We start from the raw sequence: 26,918 nt of genomic DNA, 5'->3' as shown, positions 1-26,918 counted from the left end.
ATTCATCACATCACAGCAAAACGTTGTTTTTATTTCAAAACCGTCACATCAATAGAACTTCCAAGCCTCAGGGCTTGGTGTGTCAACAACATAAGGAGGAGGAGTATCCTGAGGGCCAGCTTGGGGCAGGAACACACTATGTTAAAACAAAACAACACGTCAGGTCAGTCAGATCCCGCAGTGGGAGGAGTCAGAGTCACACGGTAACAACACATGAAGTGAACATTTGAACTATATGAGTTATGACTACGTTTTACTTCTGTATTAATGCATGTATTATCATTAACACAGCTATTATTAAGACATGTAGAGCCTATCATTGGTAGAGGCTGAGAGAGAGGGGGACAAGAGATAGAGATGGGAGTGTTGGGGTATTAGTCCAGGTCTACAAGAGAGCAGGCCTCGATCTCCGACACCAGCCGATGAGGGAATAGTTTGTACTGCAGCCAGGTGGGTTCTGGGACACAGAAGGAGGGAGGTGATAGACATGTTACATCAAATGAAGACAATATAAGCACATACTGTCTCTGACTGAACCCTGAGGTCTCCTGCACACTGAACAGTCACGTAGAGGGACTAGTAAGGCACCAAGGGGTTTTCCATAGATCATGTTAGACAGGGCACCAGTTCTGTGGTCCCAACTCACCCAGGTAGCAGAAGGGGGGGTTGAGCCTGCCGTCGAAACAGGTCTGTGTGTAGGGGAAGCTGCACTGCTTCCTGGAGTGTTTACAGTAGAACGTCACACTCTCCCCGTGGGGAACCACCGAGTCTGTCACGTCATAGGGCCAACGCTTCAGCCCACCAATCAGAACACGGCTCCGCTCCGCTGGGATTGGACAGCGCGCTAAGAGCAGGAAGTATAGGATGAAGAACAAATAAAGAAGAAAGGTCAATATGGTCCCGTGTGGCTCAGTTGGTAGAGCATGGCGCTTGCAACGCCAGGGTTGTGGGTTCATTCCCCACGGGGGGACCAGGATGAATATGTATGAACTTTCCAATTTGTAAGTCGCTCTGGATAAGAGCGTCTGCTAAATGACTTAAATGTAAATGTAAAATATTCTATCTACACTCTGTCTCTCACACACACACACACATACACACACACACGCACACACACACAGTGGGCCCTGGGTGTATCAGTTAGGACTCACCTCTGCAGTAGGGCACTGCGCTCCAGGTGCCGTTGGGCTGGCAGGTGACCCGGTTGGGTCCATCCAGCAGGTGGTTCTTCTTACAGAGGTAATAGATGGCATCGCCCACATCGTACTCAGTCCTCTGTACCGCCACCAGGTACCCCTGGTTCACCTCCTGGGGGGGCGGGCACCACACCCCTGGAACAGGAGAGAGAGGGTCACTGTATATACACATTTACATGTTCTTCCTGTTCAAGCCTGCACACCCTGTGAGTCCCTAGGATCAGACCAGGATGCAAGAACATTGCTGAATGAATTGGCAAGAGATGTTATTCTCTGTTTAGGCCAAAAGGTGGCAGTAAAGCACTATGAAACATAACAACCGACATGTCAGTCTCTCTCACATAAAAAGACACACAAAGTAGAACGATTTCAAGTGCAGAGTACAATAACCTCCTCCGCAAAATACACACACACAACCACACATTCACACACTCACACTCAAAAGGCCCAATCCATCCACCCACACGCCAACCATCACATTCCATGGCTCTGATGCTCTCCCTCTGCTTGCTCTCTCTCTCTCTCTCTCTCTCTCTCTCTCTATCAAACACTATATATTATAAAACACACACACATACTTTGACAGATGGGGTGAGGGTACTGCCAGGTCTGATCAATATTACAGAGATTCTCACTGTTTCCCACCCGCTCCCTGGAGAGAATTGGGTGGGAGAGAATGAACGAGAGGGAAAGAGAGGGGGAGAGAGAGAGACAGAGAGAGAGGGGGTGGTTATATGACTAATTGACTGGTAATACACTAAGCGGTGTAGCAGGGGTTAAATGTTCACCTCTCTGTTGGCTCTGTTTCAGAAAGTGTGTATTTTGCATACAATACATGATTCCAACTGACATATGCATTGGGATGTGATACATTATTAGATGTGATACATTATTAGATGTGAGTCAGTAAAAACCTCTCTAGCTTGCATCCCTACCCTCTCCCTCCCTCCCTCTCTCTCCCTCCCTCCCCTCCCTCCCTCTCTCACCCTCCCTCTCTCTCTCCCTCCCTCTCTCACCCTCCCTCCCTCTCTCTCTCTCTCCCTCCCTCCCTCTCTCTCTCTCTCTCCCTCCCTCCCTCCCTCTCTCTCTCTCTCTCTCTCCCTCCCTCCCTCCCTCCCTCTCTCACCCTCCCTCCCGCTCTCTCCCTCCCTCTCTCACTCTCCCTCCCTCCCTCTCTCTCCCATCCTCCCCTCCCTCTCTCACCCTCCCTCTCTCTCTCTCCCTCCCTTTCTCACCCTCCCTCCCTCTCTCTCTCTCTCTATCTCCCTCCCTCTCTCACCCTCCCTCCCTCCCTCTCTCTCTCTCCCTCCCTCTCTCTCCCTCCCTCTCTCACCCTCCCTCTCTCACCCTCCCTCTCCCTCCCTCACCCTCCCTCCCTCTCTCACCCTCCCTCTCTCACCCTCCCTCTCCCTCCCTCCCTCTCTCACCCAGACAGACAGGTGTAGCGGATGGTTGTTCCAGCGACTGCAGATCCATCGATGCTGAAGGTGTCGGTCACCTCCTCAGGTAAAGGACATGAGACCTGAGGGGAGGTGGGGGCTACAGAGGGGGCAGACGTAGATGCACATGAGGGAGGGAGGAGGGAAGAGAAGAGTGGAAGAGAGAGGGAGGAGAGAGGGAGAAGGGGAGGGAAAGGGAGAGTGAGAGTGAGAAGCACATCTGTAACAAAACACATTTGTACATTCTGTTCTTCTGGTTCACACACACACACACACACACACAAACACACACACACACACACACACACACACACACACACACACACACACACACACACACACACACACACAGGGTGCTGATGATTTTTTGCAGTGCCTTCAGAAAGTATTCACACCGCTTGACTTTTTCCACATTTTGTTGTGTTACAGCCTGAATTTAAAATGGATTAAATTTAGATTTTGTGTCATCCCATAATGTGGAATTATGTTTTTATACATTTTTGCTAATTAATGAAAAATTCAAAGCTGAAATGTCTTGAGTCAATAAGTATTCAACCCCTTTGTTACGGCAAGCCTAAATAACTTCAGGAATAAACATTTGCTTAACAAGTCACATAATAAATTGCATGGACTAACTCTGTGTGGAATAATGGTGTTTATTAACATTATTTTTGAAGGACTACCTCATCTCTGTACCCCACACATACAATTATCTGTAAGGTCCCTCAGTCGAGCAGTGAATTTCAAACACAGATTCAACCACAAAGACCATGGAGGTTTTGCAAAAGTTGATGGGTAAAAAAAAAAGCAGACATTGAGCATCCCTCTGAGCATGGTGAAGTTATTAATTACACTTCGGATGGTGTATAAATACAATCAGTCACTACAAAGATACAGGCGTCCTTCCTCAGTTGCCAGAGAGGAAGGAAACCGCTCAGGGATTTCCCCATAACACGGAACCCAAACCGGCTGCGCACGTGCGCCATCGTGCCACATCGTGCATAAATGTATTTTGCCCCCCCACATCAAACGCGATCACGACACGCAGGTTAAAATATCAAAACAAACTCTGAACCAATGACATTAATTTGGGGACAGGTCGAAAAGCATTAAACATGTATGGCAATTTAGCTAGTTAGCTTGCACTTGCTAGCTAACGTTAATTTGTCCTATTTAGTGAACGGAAGGTGAACGGAAAGGCTCTGGAGCAACGAACCGCCCTTGCTGTCTCTGCCAGGCCGGTTCCCCTCTCTCCACTGGGATTCTCTGCCTCTAACCCTGTTACAGGGGCTGAGTCACTGGCTTGCTGGTGCTCTTTCATGCCGTCCCTAGGAGGGGTGCGTCACTTGAGTGGGTTGAGTTACTGACGTGATCTTCCTGTCTGGGTTGGCGCCCCCCCTTGGTTTGTGCTGTGGTGGAGACCTTTGTGGGCTATACTCGGCCTTGTCTCAGGATTGTAAGTTGGTGGTTGAGGATTTCCCTCTAGTGGTGCGGGGGCTGTGCTTTGGCAAAGTGGGTGGGGTTATATCCTTCCTATTTGGCCCTGTCCGGGGGTTTCTTCGGATGGGGCCACAGTGTCTCCTGACCGCTCCTGTCTCAGCCTCCAGTATTTATGCTGCAGTAGTTTGTGTCGGGGGGCTAGGGTCAGTTGGTTACCTGGAGTACTTCTCCTGTCTTATCCAGTGTCCTGTGTGGATTTAAGTATGCTCTCTCTAATTCTCTCGTTCTCTCTTTCTCTCTGAGAACCTGAGCCCTAGGACCATACGTCAGGACTACCGGGCATGATGACACCTTGCTGTCCCCAGTCCGCCTGGCCTTGCTGCTATTCCAGTTTCAACTGTTCTGCCTGTGGTTACGGAACCCCTACCTGTCCCAGACCTGCTGTTTTCAACTCTTAATGATCGGCTATGAAAAGCCAACTGAGATTTATTCCTGATTATTATTTGACCATGCTTGTCATTTATGAACATTTTGAAAATCTTGGCTCTCTCTAATTTTCTCCTTCTCTCTTTCTTTCTCTCGGAGGACCTGAGCCCTAGGACCATACGTCGGGACTACCGGCCGTGGTGACTCCTTGCTGTCCCCAGTCCGCCTGGCCTTGCTGCTATTCCAGTTTCAACTGTTCTGCCTGCGGTCATGGAACCCCTACCTGTCCCAGACCTGCTGTTTTCAACTCTTAATGATCGGCTATGAAAAGCCAACTGAGATTTATTCCTGATTATTATTTGACCATGCTTGTCACTTATGAACATTTTTGAACATCTTGGCATAGTTCTGTTATAATCTCCACCCGGCACAGCCAGAAGAGGACTGGCCACCCCTCATAGCCTGGTTCCTCTCTAGGTTTCTTCCTAGGTTTTGGCCTTTCTAGGGAGTTTTTCCTAGCCACCGTGCTTCTACACCTGCATTACTAGCTGTTTGGGGTTTTAGGCTGGGTGTCTGTACAGCACTTCGAGATATTAGCTGATGTACGAAGGGCTATATAAAATAAAATTGATTGATTGATTGATTGATTTAGCTAGCTTGCTGTTGCTAGCTAATTTGTCCTAGGATATAAACATTGAGTTGTTATTTTACCTGAAATGCACAAGGACCTCTACTCCGACAATTAATCCACACATAAAACGGCCAACCAAATCGTTTCTAGTCATCTCTCCTCCTTCTAGGCTTTTTCATCTTTGAACATATATGGTGATCGCATCTAAACTTTCATTGTATTACCACGACAACCAGCAACAAAGTTTGTCTTTCAATCACCCACGTGGGTATAACCAATGAGGAGATGGCACGTTGGTACCTGCTTCTATAAACCAATGAGGAGATGGGAGAGGCAGGACTTTCAGCGCGATCTGCGTCAGAAATAGGAATGACTTCTATTTTAGCCCTTGGCGTCGCAGACGCTCGTTGGCGCGCACAATAATTGAATAACATGGATTTCAAAATTTATTTTGCGACGCTCGCACACGCGATGTGTCCGGTTTGTTCAGCATGTGAGGCCAATGGTGACTTTAAAACAGTTTGTCACACCCTGATCAGTTTCACCTGTCCTCGTTCTTGTCTCCACCCCCTCCAGGTGTTGCTTGTTTTCCCCAGTGTATTTATCCCTGTGTTTCCTGTCTCTCTGTGCCAGTGTATTTATCCCTGTGTTTCCTGTCTCTGTGCCAGTGTATTTATCCCTGTGTTTACTGTCTCTGTGTGCCAGTTCGTCTTGTATGTTCCAAGTCAACCAGCGGTTTTCCCGTACTCCTGCCTTTGCTATTCTCTTTTTTCCAGTCCTCCCGGTTTTGGCCCTTGCCTGTTCTGGACTCTGTACACGCCTGCCTGACCATTCTGCCTGCCTTGACCACGAGCCTGTCTGCCACTCTGTACCTCCTGGACTCTGATCTGGTTTTGACCTTTTGCCTGTCCACGACCATTCTCTTGCCTACTCCTTTTGGATTATTAAACATTGTAAGACTCCAACCATCTGCTTCCTGTGTCTGCATCTGGGTCTCGCCTTGTGTCATGATACAGTTAGAGTTTAATGGCTGTGATAGGAGAAAACGGAGGATGGATCAACAACATTGTAGTTACTCCACAATACTAATCTAAATGACAGAATGAAACAAAGGAAGTCTGTACAGAATGAAAATATTCCAAACATGCACCCTGTTTGCAATAAGGCACTGAATTTATGCTGTATTATATGTTTGGGGCAAATCCAACACAACACATCCCTGAGCACCAGTCTTCATATTTTCAAGCATAGTGGTGGCTGCATCATGTTGTGGGTATACTTGTCATCGGCAAAGACTAAGGAGGTTTTTTTTAATATAAAGAACATGAATAGAGCTAAGCACAGGCAAAGTAAAAAGAGAACCTGTTTCAGTCTGCTTTCCAACAGATACTGCAACTTACTAAGATGACATTGAATGTTACTAAGTGACCTAGTTACAGTTTTTACTTAAATCGTCATGAAAATGTCTAGCAATGATCAACAATGAACTTGACAATGCTTGAAGAATTTAAAAAATAATAATGGGCAAATATTGTACAATCAAGGTTTGCTAAGCTCTTAGACTAATCCAGAAAGGCTCACAGATGTAATCGCTGCCAAAGGTGATTCAAACATGTATTGACTCAGTGGGTTGAATATACTTCTCTCTCTAATCAAAATATATAATTTTTCATTAATTAAAAAATACATGTTTCTGCCACTGAGACATTAGAGAGTATTTTGTGTAGAGATTGTTGACAAAAAAAAATCAATTAAATCTATTTTAATCCCGCTTTGTAACACAGCGAAATGTGGAAAAAGTCAAGGGGTGTGAAAACTTTCTGAAGTTCACTGGTGGTGCCAATGTGTTGTTGAGCATAATACCATTCATAGCCTACACACATACAGAAACACACACACATTGTTGAAAGACACACACACACACACACATCAGCATGTAACTAATGTGCATAATAGGATTCATAGAAAATACAGGAACACAACAGACAAATACACACACAGACAAATACACACACACAGAGCAGCGTTTAGCTAATGTGAATAACGGGATTGAGAGAAAGTTAACAACTGGAGTGCATTCGGAAAGTATTCAGATGCCTTGACTTTCTCCACGTTTTGTTACGTTAGTTTAAAAAAAAAAATCCTCATCAATCTACACACAATACCCCATAATGACAAATTGAAAACAGGTTTTTAGACATTTTTGCTATTTTTATTACAAATAAAAAACAGAAATATCTTATTTACATAAGTATTCAAACCCTTTTCTATGAGACTCGAAATTTATCTCAGGTGCATCCTGTTTCCATTGATCATCCTTGAGATGTTTCTACAACTTGATTAGAGTCAACCTGTGGTAAATTCAATTGATTGGACATGATTTGGAAAGGCACACACCTGTCTATATAAGCTCCCACAGTTGACAGTGCATGTCAGAGCAAAAACCAAGCTATGAGGTCAAATGAATTGTAATTAGAGCTCAGAGACAGGATTGTGTCGAGGCACAGATCTGGAGAAGGGTAACAAAACATTTATTTAGCATTGAAGGTCCTCAAGAACCCAGTGGTGGAAGAAGTTTGGAACCACCCAGACTCTTCCTAGAGCTGGCCGTCTGGCCAAACTGAGCAATGGGGGGAAGAAAGGCCATGGTCAGGGAGGTGACCAAGAACCCGAGGGTCACACTGACAGAGCTCCAGAATTCCTCTGTGGAGATGGGAGGACCTTCCAGAAGGACAACCATCTCTGCAGCACTCCACCAATCATGCATTTATGATAGAGTGGCCAGACAGGAGCCACTCCTCAGTAAAAGGCACATGACAGCCCACTTGGAGTTTGCCAAAAGGCACCTAAATACTCTCAGACCATGAGAAACAAGATTCTCTGGTCTGATGAAACCAAGATTGAACTCTTTGGCCTGAATGCCAAGCGTCACATCTGGAGGAAACCTGGCACCAACCCTACGGTGAAGCATGATGGTGGCAGCATCATGCTGTGGGGATGTTTTTCAGTGGCAGGGACTGAGAGACTTTACAGGATCGAGGCAAAGATGAACGGAGCAAAGTACAGCGAGATCCTTGATGAAAACCTGCTCTAGAGCTCTCAGGACCTCAGACTGGGGCGAAGGTTCACCTTCTAACAGGACAACAACCCGAAGCACACAGCCAAGACAACGCAGGAGTGGCTTCGGGACAAGTGACAGAATGTCCTTGAGTGGCTCAGCCAGAGCCCGGAATTTAACCCAATCGAACATCTCTGGAGAGACCTGAAAATAGCTGTGCAGCAACACTCCCCATCCAACCTGACAGAGCTTGAGAGGATATGCAGAGAAGAATGGGAGAAACACCCCAAATACAGGTGTCCCAGCTTGTTGCGTCGTACCCAAGAAGACTTGAGGCTGTAATCGTGCTTCAACAAAGTACTGAGTAAAGTGTCTGAATACTTACGTAAATGTCATATTTCTGTGTTTTTTTATTATAAATTTGCCTAAACGTCTAAAAAACTGTTTTTGCTTTGTCATTATGGGGTATTGTGTTTAGACCAATGAAGAAAAAAGACAATTTAATCCATTTTAGAATAAGGCTGTAACCTAACAAAATGTGTAAAAAGTCAAGGGGTCTGAATACTTTCTGAATGCACTATAGGTGTGAGATGACACAGCAGACAGGGAGAAGTGGGTGGGGGGGGACTCCTCTTCAGGATACATAGCGGTCAACACCTCACATGTCCCTTTAACTGGCCAGGTGACTCATATAACAATAACCTTTGTAGGTGTTGCAGGTTGTCGTAGCTATGAGTCAGGAAACTGAATATCCTCTGTGAAAACAGGAATCTGAAAATAGATTATGGTAACTAGCTGATAAGCATGCATACTGCTGCAGAGAGAGAGAGAGAGAGAGAGAATGACAGAGTGACAGAGAGAGAGCGTGACAGAGAGTGACAGAGAGAGAGAGTGACAGAGAGTGACAGAGAGAGAAACAGTGGCAGAGATAGAGAGAGATTGACAGAGAGAGAGAGATAGTGGCAGAGAGAGAGATAGAGAGAGAGAGAGAGATAGTGGCAGAAAGAGAGAGAGAGATTGACAGAGAGAGAGAGACAGTGACAGAGAGAGAGAGAGAGATTGACAGAGAGAGAGAGAGAGAGAGAGAGAGAGACTGAGAAAGAGAGAAAGAGAGATTGACAGAGAGAGAGAGAGAGAGAGAGAGAGAGAGACTGAGAAAGAGAGAAAGAGAGATTGACAGAGAGAGAGAGAGAGAGAGAGAGAGAGAGAGAGAGAGAGAGAGAGAGAGAGAGACTGAGAAAGAGAGAAAGAGAGAGAGAGACAGTGGCAGAGAGAGAGAGAGATTGACAGAGTGAGAGAGAGAGAGAGAGAGAGAGAGAGAGAGAGAGAGAGAGAGAGAGAGAGACTGAGAAAGAGAGAAAGAGAGAGAGAGACAGTGGCAGAGTGAGAGAGAGAGAGAGAGAGAGAGAGAGAGAGAGAGACAGAGAAAGAGAGAAAGAGAGAGAGAGACAGAGATAGAGAGAGAGAGAGAGAGAGAGAGAGAGAGAGAGAGAGAGAGACTGAGAAAGAGAGAAAGAGAGAGAGAGACAGTGGCAGAGTGAGAGAGAGAGAGAGAGAGAGAGAGAGAGAGAGAGAGGGAGAGAGAGAGAGAGAGAGAGAGAGAGAGAGAGAGGGAAAGAGAGAGAGAGAGAGAGAGAGGGAGAGAGAGAGAGAGAGAGAGAGAGAGAGAGAGAGAGAGAGAGAGAGAGATTGACAGAGTGAGAGAGAGACTGAGAGAAAGAGAGAGAGAGAGAGATGCGGCATTAGTTGTGTAACCACATGGATGGCTCATTCCTGGAAGTATGAGAGCCTCTCGTTCGTGGAAATATAAATATCTAGAGAGGCTCTTTGTAGGGGTGTTGAAGTGACCTCAGATTTATAGGGAGGGATGTTCGATGGGTAGTGTGATATGCAGAGTAACTACAGCAGGTAGAGAGAGGCTCTCTTCTGTGTAAAACTCTCCCATAGACACACATGAGCAACATCAAAAGGGGTCAGTTCACTGAGTGTTTTTGAAATATATCTAATCCTATACGTAGCTATATAAATTCTGTATGGGCGGGGTGAGTGAGTTGAGTGTGTGGCTGTATGGGGAGTGAGTGTGAGTGCCTGGAGCTGGGTTGGTTCAGTGTTCTAACTGTGGCCCTCCTCTCTCTGTGTGCTCTCCAGCCTCCCTCCCTGCCTGCCTGCCTGCCTCCCACACAGCCAGGGCCCAGTGTGAAACTACTGTTGGCTGACAGGTAGCTCTGTCTTAAAGGAGTGATAGTGAAAGCAGAGAGATGTCCATAGATGACCAGGTGGTCAAAGCTGTGCACCTCTTTCCCGGTCAAGTCCACCACATATGCGCACACGCACGCACGCACGCACGCACGCACGCACACACACACACACACACACACACACACACACACACACACACACACACACACACACACACACACACACACACACACACACACACACACACACACACACACACACACACACACACACACACACACACTGCACACCTCTCTCTACAGCCCAGTTCTGCTTCACCAAACAAACACACTAAATAGCCCAGAGCTGCTTACTTGTCCTTGGCTCTCTCTGAGGGGAGAGACCTTATCAGGGGCCTCTCAGATGGAAAGGGATGAGAGGAGAAGAGGATGAGAGGAAGAGAGGATGAGAGAGGAGAGGAGAAGAGGGAACAGCATGGCCCAGAGCTGCATGAGCAAGAGAGCTCTCTGACTGTGATCCGTCGCCCACACACACGCACGCACATACGCACGCACGCACGCACGCACGCACGCACGCACACACACACACACACACACACACACACACACACACACACACACACACACACACACACACACAAACAGCTCTTTGACACTCTATCTGTGATCCACCTCCCACACACATTCAATGTATACACAAAATCTATTCCTTTCTCTCACTTCCCCCTCTCTCTCTCTCTCCCCCCTCCCTCTCTCCCCCTCCTCCCCCCCCCCCCCCTATCTCTCTCTCTCCCCTCTCTCTCTCTCTCTGTCTCTCTTTCTCTCTGCCTCTCTCTCTCTCTCTCTCTCTTAAACACACACACAAACACACAGCTATTTGACACTCTGACAGTGATCTACCGCCCACTGCCTCTCAATTAGCATGATGGAGCACAGCTCGAATACACAAATGTACAGAATACACACAGGAAGACACCCAGCCAACCTACTGCCTGTCTCTGTGAAAGAGCACTGTGAGATTGGGACATGGACATACACACACACACACACACACACATACACAAACACAAACATATCACACTATAAGTACACACACACACACACACACACAAACATATCACACTATAAGTACACACACACACACACACACACACACAAACACAAACATATAACACTATAAGTACACACACACACACACACACACACAAACACATATCACACTATAAGTACACACACACACACACACACACACACACACACAAACACAAACATATAACACTATAAGTACACACACACACACACACACACACACACACACACACACACACACACACACACACACACACACACACACACACACACACACACACACACACACACACACACACACACACAAACACAAACATATCACACTATAAGTACACACACTCACAAACACAAACATATAACACTATAAGTACACACACACATACACACACACACACACACACACACACAAACATATCACACTATAAGTACACACACACACACACACACACACACACACACACACACACACACACACACACACACACACACACACACACACACACACACACACACACACACACAAACACAAACATATAACACTATAAGTACACACACACATACACACACACACACACACACACACACAAACATATCACACTATAAGTACACACACACACACACACACACACACAAACACAAACATATAACACTATAAGTACACACACACACACACACACACACACACACACACACACACACACACAAACACGAACATATAACACTATAAGTACACACACACACACACACACACACACAAACATATCACACTATAAGTACACACACACACACACACACACAAACACAAACATATCACACTATAAGTACACACACACACACACACACAAACACGAACATATAACACTATAAGTACACACACACACACACACACACACACACACACACACACACACACACACACACACACAAACATATAACACTATAAGTACACACACACACACACACACACAAACACAAACATATCACACTATACGTACACACACACACACAAACACGAACATATAACACTATAAGTACACACACACACAAACACAAACATATAACACTATAAGTACACACACACACACACAAACACAAACATATCACACTATAAGTACACACACACACACACACACACAAACACAAACATATCACACTATAAGTACACACACACACACACACACAAACACAAACATATAACACTATAAGTACACACACACACACACAAACATATAACACTATAAGTACACACACACACACAAACACAAACATATCACACTATAAGTACACACACACACACACAAACATATAACACTATAAGTACACACACACAAACACAAACACAAACATATAACACTATAAGTACACACACACACACAAACACAAACATATAACACTATAAGTACACACACATACACAAACACAAACATATAACACTATAAGTACACACACACACACACACACAATAGTGCACAGAGGACACAAATGCATGCAGACCTTCATACTCTTAAAATACACACTTGACTCACACACTGAAACACACAACGGTTAAATAAAGGTTAAAAGAACCCAGCCAGGAGGAGATGAAGACTAGAACATGCTCTTTCACCCTATCTGGCACAGACACTGTGAACTAATCAAGCCCTGCCTCTCTCTGGACTGCAGTCCTAGTATCAACAGCTGATAGTCCCGTTGCTAAGGCAATTTAGAGAATGGGCCCTGGTTACACAATGTCTCAGTCAATGCTAACAGACAAACTGCCAACAAAATAACACCATCACAGAGGCCCTTATTCCTGAGGTACACACACACACACACACACACACACACACACACACACACACACACACACACACACACACACACACACACACACACACACACACACACACACACACACACACACACACACACACACACACACACACACACACACACACACACACAAACGCCTAGAACCTAAAGGGTTCTCCTATGGGAGCAGCTGAAGAACCCTTTTTGAACCCTTTTTTCTAAGAGTGAAAAACTGCTTCTGGGAAAAAAGATTCATAGAATAGAATATGATGTAACACATAGAAATGGACTGAATAGAACAGAGGGAGTGAAATATGTTCTATTCCATTCACTGTGCAATCTACAGTATGTGCATTCCATTCCATTCTTTGGGGGCTGCAGGTAGCCTAGCGGTTAAGAGCGTTGAGCCAGTAACTCCCTTGAGCAAGGCAGATAATCCCCCAACAACATGGACGTCAAGTAAGGGAGTCCCCCGCACCTCTCTGATTCAGAGGGGTTGTGTTAAATGCGGAAGACACATTTCGGTTGAATTCATTCAGTTGTGTAACTGACTTGGTACCCCCTTCCCTTCCCCTTCCCTATTTCCAGGGTCCTTCTAATGAGCAGAGATAATGTTATCTAAATTGCATCCAGAACATTCTGCCTCTCTGCTCTGTTCTTGTACCCACCTGTGCAGTTGGGATCATCACCGCTCCATTGTCGGTCGCCTTGGCAACGACGGATGGCTGCATCCAAGCCATTGGGCAACATGTAGCCAGTGTCACAACGCACCTCGAGGAGGGCAGAGAAGGAGGGAGTGGGAGAGAGGAGGGAAGCAACAAAGTTGTTCCCTGAGGGCAGGGGCCAGGGACAAGTACGACCTGGGGAAGAAGGAGAGGAAGAGATGGAGGAGTGGAGAGGTTAACGAGGAAAGATCAGATCATCAAGAACAGTTTAGAATGGGCTTAGTGTGTTTCTGGGCAGATGAACTGAAAAGGCACTTCCAGATGGGGCATCACTGGTGGTGATGTAAAGCCATGTCGAGTGCCCTCATTTCCTCATTTGGAACAAACATGAACATGTGCAATGATTAAAAAATGTATCCCTCGCAGCTAAGGCCCAACTGACAAACCAGAACACAAACACGTACCTGGAGCCACACAGCTGAGGTCCAACTGACAAACAAAGAACACACACACACACGTACCTGGAGCCACACAGCTGAGGCCACACTGGCCATCACACAGACACTGGCGCTTGTTGCCACAGTCCTTTTCCTGTGTACAGGGTTTTGGACACGTCCTTCTCCGCTCGTTACCCAGCAGCCTCTCTGGACACGCATCAGATGCCTGGACTAGGAGAGAGACAGAGGTGGAGAGATGTGGCCCTCTAGCTCAGTTGGTAGAGCATGGTGATTGCAACATAAGCATGGTGGGTTTGATATCCGGGACCACCCAAATGAGAAAACGGTTTTTATGTCTGCATGACTGTAGGTCACTTTGGATAAAAGTGTCTACTAAATGGCATATATTATTATATTATGTCAGGGGTCTTCAACCTTTTCTTGCCCAGGGACCCCCTCCCAGGTAAACCGGCCACCCAGGGACCCCCTCCCAGACAAACCGGCCACCCAGGGACCCCCTCCCAGGCAAACCATCCACCCAGGGACCCCCTCCCAGGTAAACCGGCCACCCAGGGACCCCCTCCCAGGTAAACCATCCACCCAGGGACCCCCTCCCAGGTAAACCGGCCAACCAGGGACCCCCTCCCAGGTAAACCATCCACCCAGTGACCCCCTCCCAGGTAAACCGGCCACCCAGGGACCCCCTCCCAGGTAAACCGGCCACCCAGGGACCCCCTCCCAGGTAAACCGTCCACCCAGGGACCCCCTCCCAGGTAAACCGGCCACCCAGGGACCCCCTCCCAGGTAAACCGTCCACCCAGGGACCCCCTCCCAGGTAAACCGGCCACCCAGGGACCCCCTCCCAGGTAAACCGGCCACCCAGGGACCCCCTCCCAGGTAAACCAGCCACCCAGGGACCCTCATCATACGTTAGCCCCCCAAATAAATTGCATGTCTTGTCTTATCATCAGGTGAATGAAAATGGCAAGGAGAAGTAATCAGCATTTTTAAATTAATATACTTGATAGATTGTTTTTCATTATGTTGACCTCCCCACATTGTAATTGGATGAGGAAGTGTAAACTCTATCATAGCCTATTAGCTAGAAAGGTCACTCCAAACACATTTTCACTAATAGCTGCTGTTTAGCTGGTTAAACTAAGTTTGTGTTGGGAATAATGTATGTCCAAGACAAGTCAAGAAAGCTTACTTTCTTAATTGGCTCCAATAAGTGTAATTTTCTCGATCTTAGAAGTTGAGAAATAAAGTTGGCATCATTAGATAGAAGATATTCTCCTATTTTCTACTGTTGATATTTAATTCAGAATTCCTTTATTCTGTTGTTGCTAGCAATATTCATAAAAACACTGAGAGACCATATATACAGTACCAGTCAAAAGTTTGGACACCTACTCATTCCAGGGTTTTTCTTAATTTTTACTATTTTATACATTGTAGAATAATAGTGAAGACATCAAAACTATGAAATAACACATATGGAATCATGTAGTATTTTTATTTTTTTAACAAATCAAAATATATGTTCTTCAAAGTAGCCACCCTTTGCCTTGATGACAGCTTTACACGCTCTTGGCATTCTCTCAACCAGCTTCATGAGGTAGTCACCTGGAATACATTTCAATTAAGCCTTGTTAAAAGTTAATTCATGGAATTTAATTCCTTCTTAATGTGTTTGAGCCAATCAGTTGTGTTGTGACAAGGTAGGGGGGTAAACAGAAGATAGCTCAATTTGGTAAAAGACCAAGTCCTTATTATGGCAAGAACAGCTCAAATAAGCAAAGAAAAATTACAGTCCATCATTACTTTGAGACATGAAGGTCAGTCAATACGAAAAATGTCAAGAACTTTGAAAGTTTCTTCAAGTGCAGTCGCAAAAACCATCAAGCGCTATGATGAAATTGGCTCTCATGAGGACCGCCACAGGAAAGGAAGACCCAGAGATACCTCTGCTGCAGAGGATAAGTTCATTAGAGTTACCAGCATCAGAAATTGCAGCCCAAATAAATGCTTCACAGAGTTCAAGCAATATACACATCTCAACATCAACTGTTCAGAGGAGACTACATGAATCAGGCCTTCATTGTCAAATTGCTGCAAAGAAACCTCTACTAAAGGACACCAATAAGAAGAAGAGACTTGCTTGGGCCAAGAAACACGAGCAATGGACATTAGATCGGTGGAAATCTGTCCTTTGGTCTGATGAGTCCAAATATGAGATTGTTGGTTCCAAACGTCATGTCTTTTGTGAGATGCAGGGTAGGTGAACGGATGATCTCTGCATGTGTATTTCCCACCGTGAAGCATGGAGGAGGAGGTGTGATGGTGTGGGGGTCCTTTGCTGGTGACACTATCTGTGATTTATTTAGAATTCAAAGCACACTTAACCAGCATGACTACCACTGCTTTCTGCAGCGATACGCCACCCCATCTGGTTTGCGCTTAGTAGGACATCATTTGTTTTTCAACAGGACAATGACCCAACACACCTCAAGGCTGTGTAAGGGCTATTTGACCAAGAAGGAGAGTGATGGAGTGCTGCATCAGATGACCTGGCCTCCACAATCCCCCAACCTCAACCAAATTGAGATGGTTTGGAATGAGTTGGACTGCAGAGTGAAGGAAAAGCAGTCAACAAGTGCTCATGTGGGAACTCCTTCAGTTGGATAAGCATTCCAGGTGAAGCTGGTTGAGAGAATGCCAAGAGTGTGCAAAGCTGTCATCAAGGAAAAGGTTGGCTACTTTGAAGAATCTCATTTCTCATCTCATTTGTTTAACACTTATTTGGCTACTACATGATTCCATATGTGTTATTTCATAGTTTTGATGTCTTCACTATTATTCTACAATGTAGAAAATAGTAAAAATAAAGAAAAACTCTTGAATGAGTAGGTGTGTCCAATTTTTTGACTGGAACTGTATATATTATATTTTTTTGCAGACAGCATGCATTACCTAGGCGGACCCTCAGTTGAATTATGTACAGTGCCTTCAGAAGGTTTTCACATCCCTTGACTTTTTTCACATTTTGTTGTGTTACAGCCTGAATTTAAAATTGATTACTTGAGATTTTCTGTCGCACAATACCCCATAATGTCAAAGTGGAATTATGTTTTTAGAAATTGTTACAAATTAATACAAAATGTAAATCTGAAATGTCTTGAGTGAAGTATTCAACCCCTTTGTTACGGCAAGCCTAAATAACTTCAGGAATAAACATTTGCTTAACAAGTCACATAATAAGTTGCATGGACTAACTCTGTGTGGAATAATAGTGTTTATTAACATCATTATTTTTGAATGACTACTCCATCTCTGTATCCCACACATACAATTATCTGTAAGGTCCCTCAGTCGAGCAGTGAATTTCAAACACAGATTCAACAAAAAAGATCAGGGAGGTTTTCCAATGCCTCACAGAGAAGGGCACCTATTGGTATATGGGTAAAAATAAATAAAAGCAGACACTGAATATCCCTTTGAGCATGGTGAAGTTATTAATTACAAGTTGGATGGTGTATCAAATACACCCAGTCACTATAAAGATACAGGCGTCCTTCCTAACTCAGTTGCCAGAGAGGAAGGAAACCGCTCAGGGATTTCACGATTAGGCCAATGGTGACTTTAAAACAGTTACAGAGTTAAATGGCTGTGATAGGAGAAATCTGTGGATGGATCAACAACATTGTAGTTACTCCATAATAGTAACCTAAATGACAGAGCGAAATTAAGCAAGCCTGTACTGTCACACCCTGATCTGTTTCACCTGTCTTTGTGCTTGTCTCCACCCCCCAAGTGTTTTTATACCTGTGTTCTCTGTTTGTCTGTTGCCAGTTCGTTTTGTTTCGTGAAACCTACCAGCATTTTTACACTTGCTCCTGTCTGTTCTAGTTCCTGTTTTCTAGTTTTTCCCAGTTTTGACCATTCTGCCTGCTCTAACCCTGAGCCTGCCTACCGTTCTGTACCTTGTCACGCCTTACTGGATTATTGACTCCTTCCTGCCCTAACCCTGAGCCTGCCTACCGTTCTGTACCTTGTCACGCCTTACTGGATTATTGACTCCTGCCTGCTCTGACCCTGAGACTGCCTGCCGTTCTGGGCCTTTCGCACCCTATCTGGATTACTGACCTCTACCTGCCCTTGACCTGTTGTTTTGCCTGCCCCTGTCCTAGTAATAAACTTATGTTACTTCGACACTGTCTGCATCTGGGTCTGACCTGAAACGTGACATGTACAGAATAAAAATATTCCCAAAATACATCCTGTTTGCAATAAGGCACTAAAGTAAAACTGCAAAACAATTGGCAAAGGAATTCACTTTTTCCTGAATACAAAGCGTTTTGTTTGGGGCAAATCCAACACAACACGTCATTTAGTACCACTCTTCATATTTTCAAGCATGGTGGTGGCTGCATCTTGTTGTGGGTATACTTGTCTTTGGCAAGGACTAGCGAGTTGTTTAGGATAAAAAGAAACGGAATAAAGCTAAGCACAGGAAAAATCCTAGAGGAAAACCTGTTTCAGTCTGCTTTCCAACAGACACTAGGAGACAAATTCACCTTTCACCAAGACAATAACCCAAAATACAAGGCCAAATATACACTGGAGTTTCTTACCAAGATGACATAGAATGTCTCTGAGGGGCATAGTTAGAATGTTGACTTAAATCGGATTGAAAATGGCTGTTTAGCAATGATCAACAACCAATTTAACAGAGCTTGAAGAATAAAAAAAATATTATGTGCAAATATATTGGGCTCCCGAGTGGTGCAGTGGTCTAAGACACTACATCTCCGTGCAAGATGCGTCACCGCAGTACCTGTTTTGAATACAGGCTGCATCACATCCGGCCGTGATTGGGCGGCGTTGTCCAGGTTTGGCCGGGATAGGCCGTCATTGTAAATAAGAATTTGTTCTTACCTGACTTGCCTAGTTAAATAAAAATTTATTGTACAATCCAGGTGTGCAAAGCTCTTAGAGACTTACCCAGAAAGATCCACAGCTATAAGGTGATTTGAACGTATTGACTCAGGGGTGTGAATACTTAAGTAAATTAGATGTTTAATTTTCAATAAATTTGATAACATTTCTAGAAAAGTGGGTATGAATACTTTCTGGAGGCACTGTAGATGAATCAAATCAGACCTGGAATGGAGACCTTGCCCAGGAGAGTGGAATGAAGAGGTCGGAACATGAAATCGCAGTTGAAATGTGAACTGAAGTTGAAGTTGGAATCAGATGGGGCCTTTTTTCTATCAAACCTGGTACCCAAGTTTTCAAAGAGGACAATTTTCTTCTGGCACATTTGTAGGGATTCATGTACTCAGGTAAGCCAGTGCTGTGCAGAATGTAAACCTGGTTATAGTTTGATAGAATAGGGGCCTAAATCTGATTCCAATTTGGACATCTAGTTCTATGATTTCATCTCTTCCTAGGAATCCATTGTATTTTGCTTCCATGTGTTTTATGTTAAAACATATCCGCAATACAGCATGGACTGTAGCCCAGCACGCACACACACACAAACACAGACACACAGAGAGAGAGACACGCCCTTAATGTACAGCACATCTGGAACAGAGAAAGAGGGGTCCCACAACTCGTGTTCTCTCATGCTGACAGCTGCACATGTGTGACCAATTAGTGGCATATATTCATATACTGTACACACAGGTGGACACAGGGACACACACATACTACATACACACAACTGTGCAAACACACATACACAGAAATTGGCTCTCATACAGCTGCAGTACACTCCCCTACCATAGCCGCAGCAAGTAGGGGTGCTGAGGGTGCTGCAGCACCCCCTGAAAAATCGAAATTAAAAAATAAATACAAAATTGGTGAACTGGGCCTTTATTACTCCTGTATGAGTGGGGAAATTCACTTACAGTGTGTTACATTTAGTTTAGTATTGTGTCTCAAATTCCTAGCACGCAATGACTACTTCAAGCTTATGACTCTACAAACTTGTTGGTGTCACGACTTCCGCCGAAGTCGGCTCCTCTCCTTGTTTGGGCGGCGTTCGGTGATCGACGACACCGGCTTTCTAGCCATCGCCGCTCCATTTTTCATATGTCCATTTGTCTTGTCTTGTTCCATACACACCTGGTTTTCATTTCCCCAATCAATCTACTTGTAATTAACCCTCTGTTTCCCATCATGTTTTGTGTGTAATTGTTTCATGTTATTGTGGTGTTTTATTACGCGCTTTACTTTTGTTATGTTCCGTGTTTTGAGCGCGTTTGATTTAATGTAGTGCTCTTGTTTTTGGAACTAAAATAAAGGTGCGCCTGTTTACATCACTCTACTCTCCTGCACCTGACATCGCCTCTAATACACCCGTTGACAGTTGGATGCATTTGTTTTGGTTGTGTTTTGGATTATGTTGCGCATAATAGAAATGAATGCCAAATAATGTATTGTGTCATTTTGGAGTAACTTTTATTGTTAATAAGAATGGAATAGGTTTATGAACACTATTACATTAATGTGGATGCTACCATGATTGCTAAAAATCGTGAATTATTCGTGAATAAGGATGAGTGAGAAGGTTACAGAGGCATACAGTAAATATCATACCCCCCAATGACTGCTAACCTCTGAGAGATTAGTATGTTTTGCATGCTTTGTACAAAATACAACCAAAAGAAACTGCAAATGCATTCAATAAGTTTGTAGTCAGGAGTGTATCAGCATGCCCCAACCATAACACACAACCAAAACCACAGCCTATGTCAATACAACAAAGACAGGAACAAATATTCAATATACAGTACACTCATTGAAAAACAAATGCAAGCTCTAGATTTTTAAATGATCTGAAATAATCAACTGATTTACTCATCTATCCAAGGGCCAAGCCAAAGCCCAGCTCAGCCTTGGTGGGACAAGCTCTGTCTAGGCATCACATACAGTTACATAGTGTCATAGACAATGTGTGTGAGAGAGAGATCGAGGAGGTCTGAACTGAGCTTACCTGCAGTCTGCAGAGAGACAGAGCCAGCCAGAGCCCACAGAGACAGCAGCAGCACAGAGTCCATCCTTCCAGCCTAGACCCTGGTTTCAGCCGTTATGAGGGAGGCACACTAGGAAACAGAACACTTTGGGGAGAGGGGAACAAAAGGGAAAAGGGGGGAGAGAGAGGGAGGGATAAGGTAACAGCCCGGGAACACACATCTGGTTTGCGTTGAGTGTTTAGAACACTGGGGAAAATTCCATTGGAAGAGACCTTTCACCCATTTATGTTGATAGAGCTGAGAGAAGGGGGTCAAGAGGTCAAACAGAGCAGCTGACATTACAGTCTCCCACTCACACACATACACAGAAACACACACACATACACACACACACCTGTAATCAACAGGGTCTACTGATCAAAAAGTTACAGGTTCTATTATTACTACCTGAGCCAGATCACACACACAAACACACACACACACACACAAACACACACACACACACACAATGATAAAGGTCCATAGACATCTGCTGATGTCATCTCTGTTGGACAGTTGTTTTTATTGAGTCACTTCAACAGTGTTACAATCAAAGAAAAACTATACCATTTTACAGTTACTACGATAGTCTTCTGTCTATATCCTCTTTTATATTTAAAGAAAATACATATTTTGATAATAATGGAAACATTATTGTCATATCTTCTTATCATATATTATATGAGTGTTTATATTATATGAGTATTTATATTATATTAGTATTTGTATGATATGAGTATTTATATTATATGAGTATTTATATTATATTAGTATTTGTTGTAAGGGGTGCGTAACTGGTGGCAGGGAAGTCAGACGCAGGAGAGCAGAACTAGGTAATAGCCGGAGCAGTTTAATTCCAAAACCAACGGCATCAAGAAAATAACAACTTGGGTACAAAACCCGACGCGCACCAGTCCACATGTGCACAAGCGCTTACAACAAACAATACCACACAAAGACATGGGGGAAACAGAGGATTAAATACACAACACGTAATGAGGGAATGAAAACCAGGTGTGTGGGAAAACAAGCCAAAACAAATGGAAAATGAAAAATGGATCTGCGATGGCTAGAAGACCGGTGACGTCGACCGCCGAACACCGCCCGAACAAGGAGAGGAACCGACTTCGGAAGAAGTCATGACATTTGTATTATATGAGTATTTGTATCATATTATTATTATTGTTATTATTATAACAAGTGACCACAAAGCACATCCATCCAAAACAATATGTGTTTAAGGGTGAAATATGATACATTTATGAATGATCTTGTTTTTATCTTTGGCCATAACCACAATGCCCCAGCACTGAACCATGCGTGTTTGGACTATCTGGCTTGATTACAGAAAGTTAGCTATGTGAAACTAAATGAAGTCTCATGGGGACTGCTGTTTCACCACATGACATTGTTGAGTTTTAGTTCAATCTGTCAGGGGGCGACAGGACTTCCCATCAAGAATAAACAAGTTACAAGTTTCAAGTTTCACAGATGATTCGACACATGCACCGGATACAACAGGTGTAAAACAGTACAGGGAACGTATTTCCCAACAGTGCAGTAATATCATTAATAAAGAAGTAAGATATAAGTTGAAGAAACACGAGAATGCAAATATATATATATATATACAAGGATATATACAGTCAGTGCGAGCACCTTATTCAGTGTGCAGGGGTACTGGAGTGGTTGAGGTGGGTTTAAACTTAAAAAGTGACTTGTAGCAGGATATACATGTAAACAGGGCTGAAAAGTGACTTGTAGCAGGATATACATGTAAACAGGGCTGAAATGTGACTGGTAGAAGGATATACATATAAACATGGCTGAAAAGTGACTGGTAGCAGGATATACATGTAAACATGGCTGAAAAGTGACTGGTAGCAGGATATACATGTAAACAGGGCTGAAATGTGACTGGTAGAAGGATATACATATAAACATGGCTGAAAAGTGACTGGTAGCAGGATATACATGTAAACATGGCTGAAAAGTGACTGGTAGCAGGATATGCATGTAAACAGGGCTGAAAAGTGACTGGTAGCAGGATATACATGTAAACAGGGCTGAAATGTGACTGGTAGAAGGATATACATATAAACATGGCTGAAAAGTGACTGGTAGCAGGATATACATGTAAACATGGCTGAAAAGTGACTGGTAGCAGGATATGCATGTAAACAGGGCTGAAGTGTGACTGGTAGCAGGATATACATGTAAACAGGGCTGAAAAGTGACTGGTAGAAGGATATACATATAAACATGGCTGAAAAGTGACTGGTAGCAGGATATACATGTAAACAGGGCTGAAAAGTGACTGGTAGCAGGATATACATGTAAACAGGGCTGAAAAGTGACTGGTAGCAGGATATACATGTAAACAGGGCTGAAAAGTGACTGGTAGCAGGATATACATGTAAACAAGGCTGAAAAGTGACTGGTAGCATGATATACATGTATACAGGGCTGAAAAGTGATTGGTAGCAGGATATACATGTAAACAGGGCTGAAAAGTGACTGGTAGCAGGATATACATGTAAACAGGGCTGAAAAGTGACTGGTAGCAGGATATGCATGTAAACAGGGATGAAAAGTGACTGGTAGCAGGATAGACATGTAAACAGGGCTGAAAAGTGACTGGTAGCAGGATATGCATGTAAACAGGGATGAAAAGTGACTTGTAGCAGGATATACATGTAAACAGTGCTGAAAAGTGACTGGTAGAAGGATATACATATAACCATGGCTGACAAGTGACTGGTAGCAGGATATACATGTAAACAGGGCTGAAAAGTGACTGGTAGCAGGATATACATGTAAACAGGGCTGAAGTGTGACTGGTAGCAGGATATACATGTAAACAGGGATGAAATGTGACTGGTAGAAGGATATACATGTAAACAGGGCTGAAGTGTGACTGGTAGCAGGATATACATGTAAACAGGGATGAAATGTGACTGGTAGAAGGATATACATATAAACATGGCTGAAAAGTGACTGGTAGCAGGATATACATGTAAACAGGGCTGAAAAGTGATTGGTAGAAGGATATACATATAAACATGGCTGAAAAGTGACTGGTAGCAGGATATACATGTAAACAGGGCTGAAAAGTGACTGGTAGAAGGATATACATATAAACATGGCTGAAAAGTGACTGGTAGCAGGATATACATGTAAACAGGGCTGAAAAGTGACTGGTAGCAGGATATGCATGTAAACAGGGCTGAAGTGTGACTGGTAGCAGGATATACATGTAAACAGGGATGAAATGTGACTGGTAGAAGGATATACATATAAACATGGCTGAAAAGTGACTGGTAGCAGGATATACATGTAAACAGGGCTGAAAAGTGACTGGTAGAAGGATATACATGTAAACAGGGCTGAAAAGTGACTGGTAGCAGGATATACATGTAAACAGGGCTGAAAAGTGACTGGTAGCAGGATATGCATGTAAACAGGGCTGAAGTGTGACTGGTAGCAGGATATACATGTAAACAGGGATGAAATGTGACTGGTAGAAGGATATACATATAAACATGGCTGAAAAGTGACTGGTAGCAGGATATACATGTAAACATGGCTGAAAAGTGACTGGTAGCAGGATATACATGTAAACAAGGCTGAAAAGTGACTTGTAGCATAATATACATGTACACAGGGCTGAAAAGTGATTGGTAGCAGGATATACATGTAAACATGGCTGAAAAGTGACTGGTAGCAGGATATACATGTAAACAGGGCTGAAAAGTGACTGGTAGCAGGATATACATGTAAACAGGGCTGAAATGTGACTGGTAGCAGGATATACATGTGAACAGGGCTGAAAAGTGACTGGTAGCAGGATATACATGTGAACAGGTCTGAAAAGTGACTGGTAGCAGGATATACATGTAAACAGGGCTGAAAAGTGACTGGTAGCAGGATATGCATGTAAACATGGCTGAAATGTGACTGGTATCAAGATATACATGTAAACAGGGCTGAAAAGTGACTGGTAGCATGATATACATGTAGACAGGGCTGAAAGGTTACTGGTAACAGGATAAATAGATAAATACTAATGTTAATGTCAATCAATAACCAATGAACAGCAGCATAATGGTAGTAATACATCTAATCAATAATAATTTTAGCAGCAGTGTAGGTGTGTAGTTGTTAGACATTTAACAGTCTTATGGCCAGGGGGTAGAAGCTGTTTAGGAGTCTGTTGGTCTGGGCCTTGATGCACTGGTACCATCTGCCAGACCTGAGCATGGAGAACAGCCCATGTCTCAGGTGGCTGGAGTCTTTGACCATTTTTGGGGCTTTTCTCAGACAGATAGTGTACGTCCTGGATGGCTGGGAGCTCGCCCCCAGTGACGTGTTGGGCCGTCTGCACCACCCTCTGTAGGGCCTTCCGGTTGAGGGCGGTGCAGTTGCCATACCAGACGGTTCTACAACCAGTTAGAATGCTCTCGATGGTGCAGCTGTAAAAGTTCCTTGTGATCTGAGGGGCCATGCCAAATCCTTTCAGCCTCCTGAGGGAGAATAGGCACTGCAGTGTTAAGTCCTCAGTGATGTGGACAAAGAGGAACTTGAAGCTCTTGACCCTGTCCACTACAGCCCTGTTGATGTGGGTGGCCCCCCTGTTTCCTATAGTCCACGAACAACTCCTTGGTCTTGCTGATGTTGAGGGAGAGGTTGTTGTCCTGGCAGCGTGTCCTGACGGTCAGTGTGGCGGAGGTGTTGTTACGTACCTTCATCCCCTGAGGGTGGCCCGTCAGGAATTCCAGGAGCCAGTTGCAGAGGGAGGTGTTCAGTCCCAGGGACCAAAGTTTGGTGACGAGGGCACTATGGTGTTGAACACTAAGCTGTTGTCGATTAACACCCAGGTGGGAGAGGGCAGTGTGGAGTACACCTGAAATTGCATCGTCGGTAGTACTGTTGAGGCGGTATGCAAATTGGAGTGGGTCTGTAGGTTGACTGGGATGATGGAGTTAATGTGTGCCATGATCAGCCTTTCAAAGCACTTTATGATTACAAACAATTCCATTAACAATGATCAAATAGTTGCTTTAAGCCACAAACGTTTAGTTCATGGAGTTCCACCTAAAAACACAACCACCCACACCCATACACACACCCATACACACACCCACACACACACCCACACCCATACACATACACACACCCACACCCATACACACACACACATCCATACACACACACACACACCCACCCACCCACCCACCCACCCACACCCACACACCCACACCCACCCACCCACCCACCCACCCACCCACCCACCCACCCACACACACACACACACACACACACACACACACACACACACACACACACACACACACACACACACACACACACACACACACACACACACACACACACACACACACACACACACACACACACACACACACACCCACCCACACACACCCACACACACACACACCCACCCACACACACACCCACCCACACACACATATATACATGCACACACACATACTTAAATATTAGCTC

General features: G+C 44.4%; 1 protein-coding gene across 1 annotated transcript; it reads right to left on the bottom strand.

Moving 5' to 3' along the window:
• Nucleotides 1–10: 10 nt before the first annotated feature.
• Nucleotides 11–21,529, bottom strand: ntd5 (ntl-dependent gene 5). Its single transcript, XM_071396602.1, has 8 exons — nucleotides 21,374–21,529; nucleotides 14,455–14,601; nucleotides 13,937–14,128; nucleotides 2,624–2,735; nucleotides 1,775–1,848; nucleotides 1,152–1,331; nucleotides 647–844; nucleotides 11–457 (listed from the first exon to the last, which is right to left on the bottom strand). The coding sequence occupies exons 1-8, from the start codon at nucleotides 21,435–21,437 to the stop codon at nucleotides 375–377; spliced, it is 1,050 nt and encodes a 349-aa protein (XP_071252703.1). The 5' UTR covers nucleotides 21,438–21,529; the 3' UTR covers nucleotides 11–374.
• Between the last annotated feature and the right edge of the window lie 5,389 nt (nucleotides 21,530–26,918).

The sequence above is a fragment of the Salvelinus alpinus genome, chromosome 4 (assembly GCF_045679555.1).
Source record: "Salvelinus alpinus chromosome 4, SLU_Salpinus.1, whole genome shotgun sequence".
NCBI classification, from domain to species: domain Eukaryota; kingdom Metazoa; phylum Chordata; class Actinopteri; order Salmoniformes; family Salmonidae; genus Salvelinus; species Salvelinus alpinus.
The sequence above is the reverse complement of the archived record's forward strand: the minus strand, read 5'-3'. Positions and strand labels throughout refer to the sequence as shown.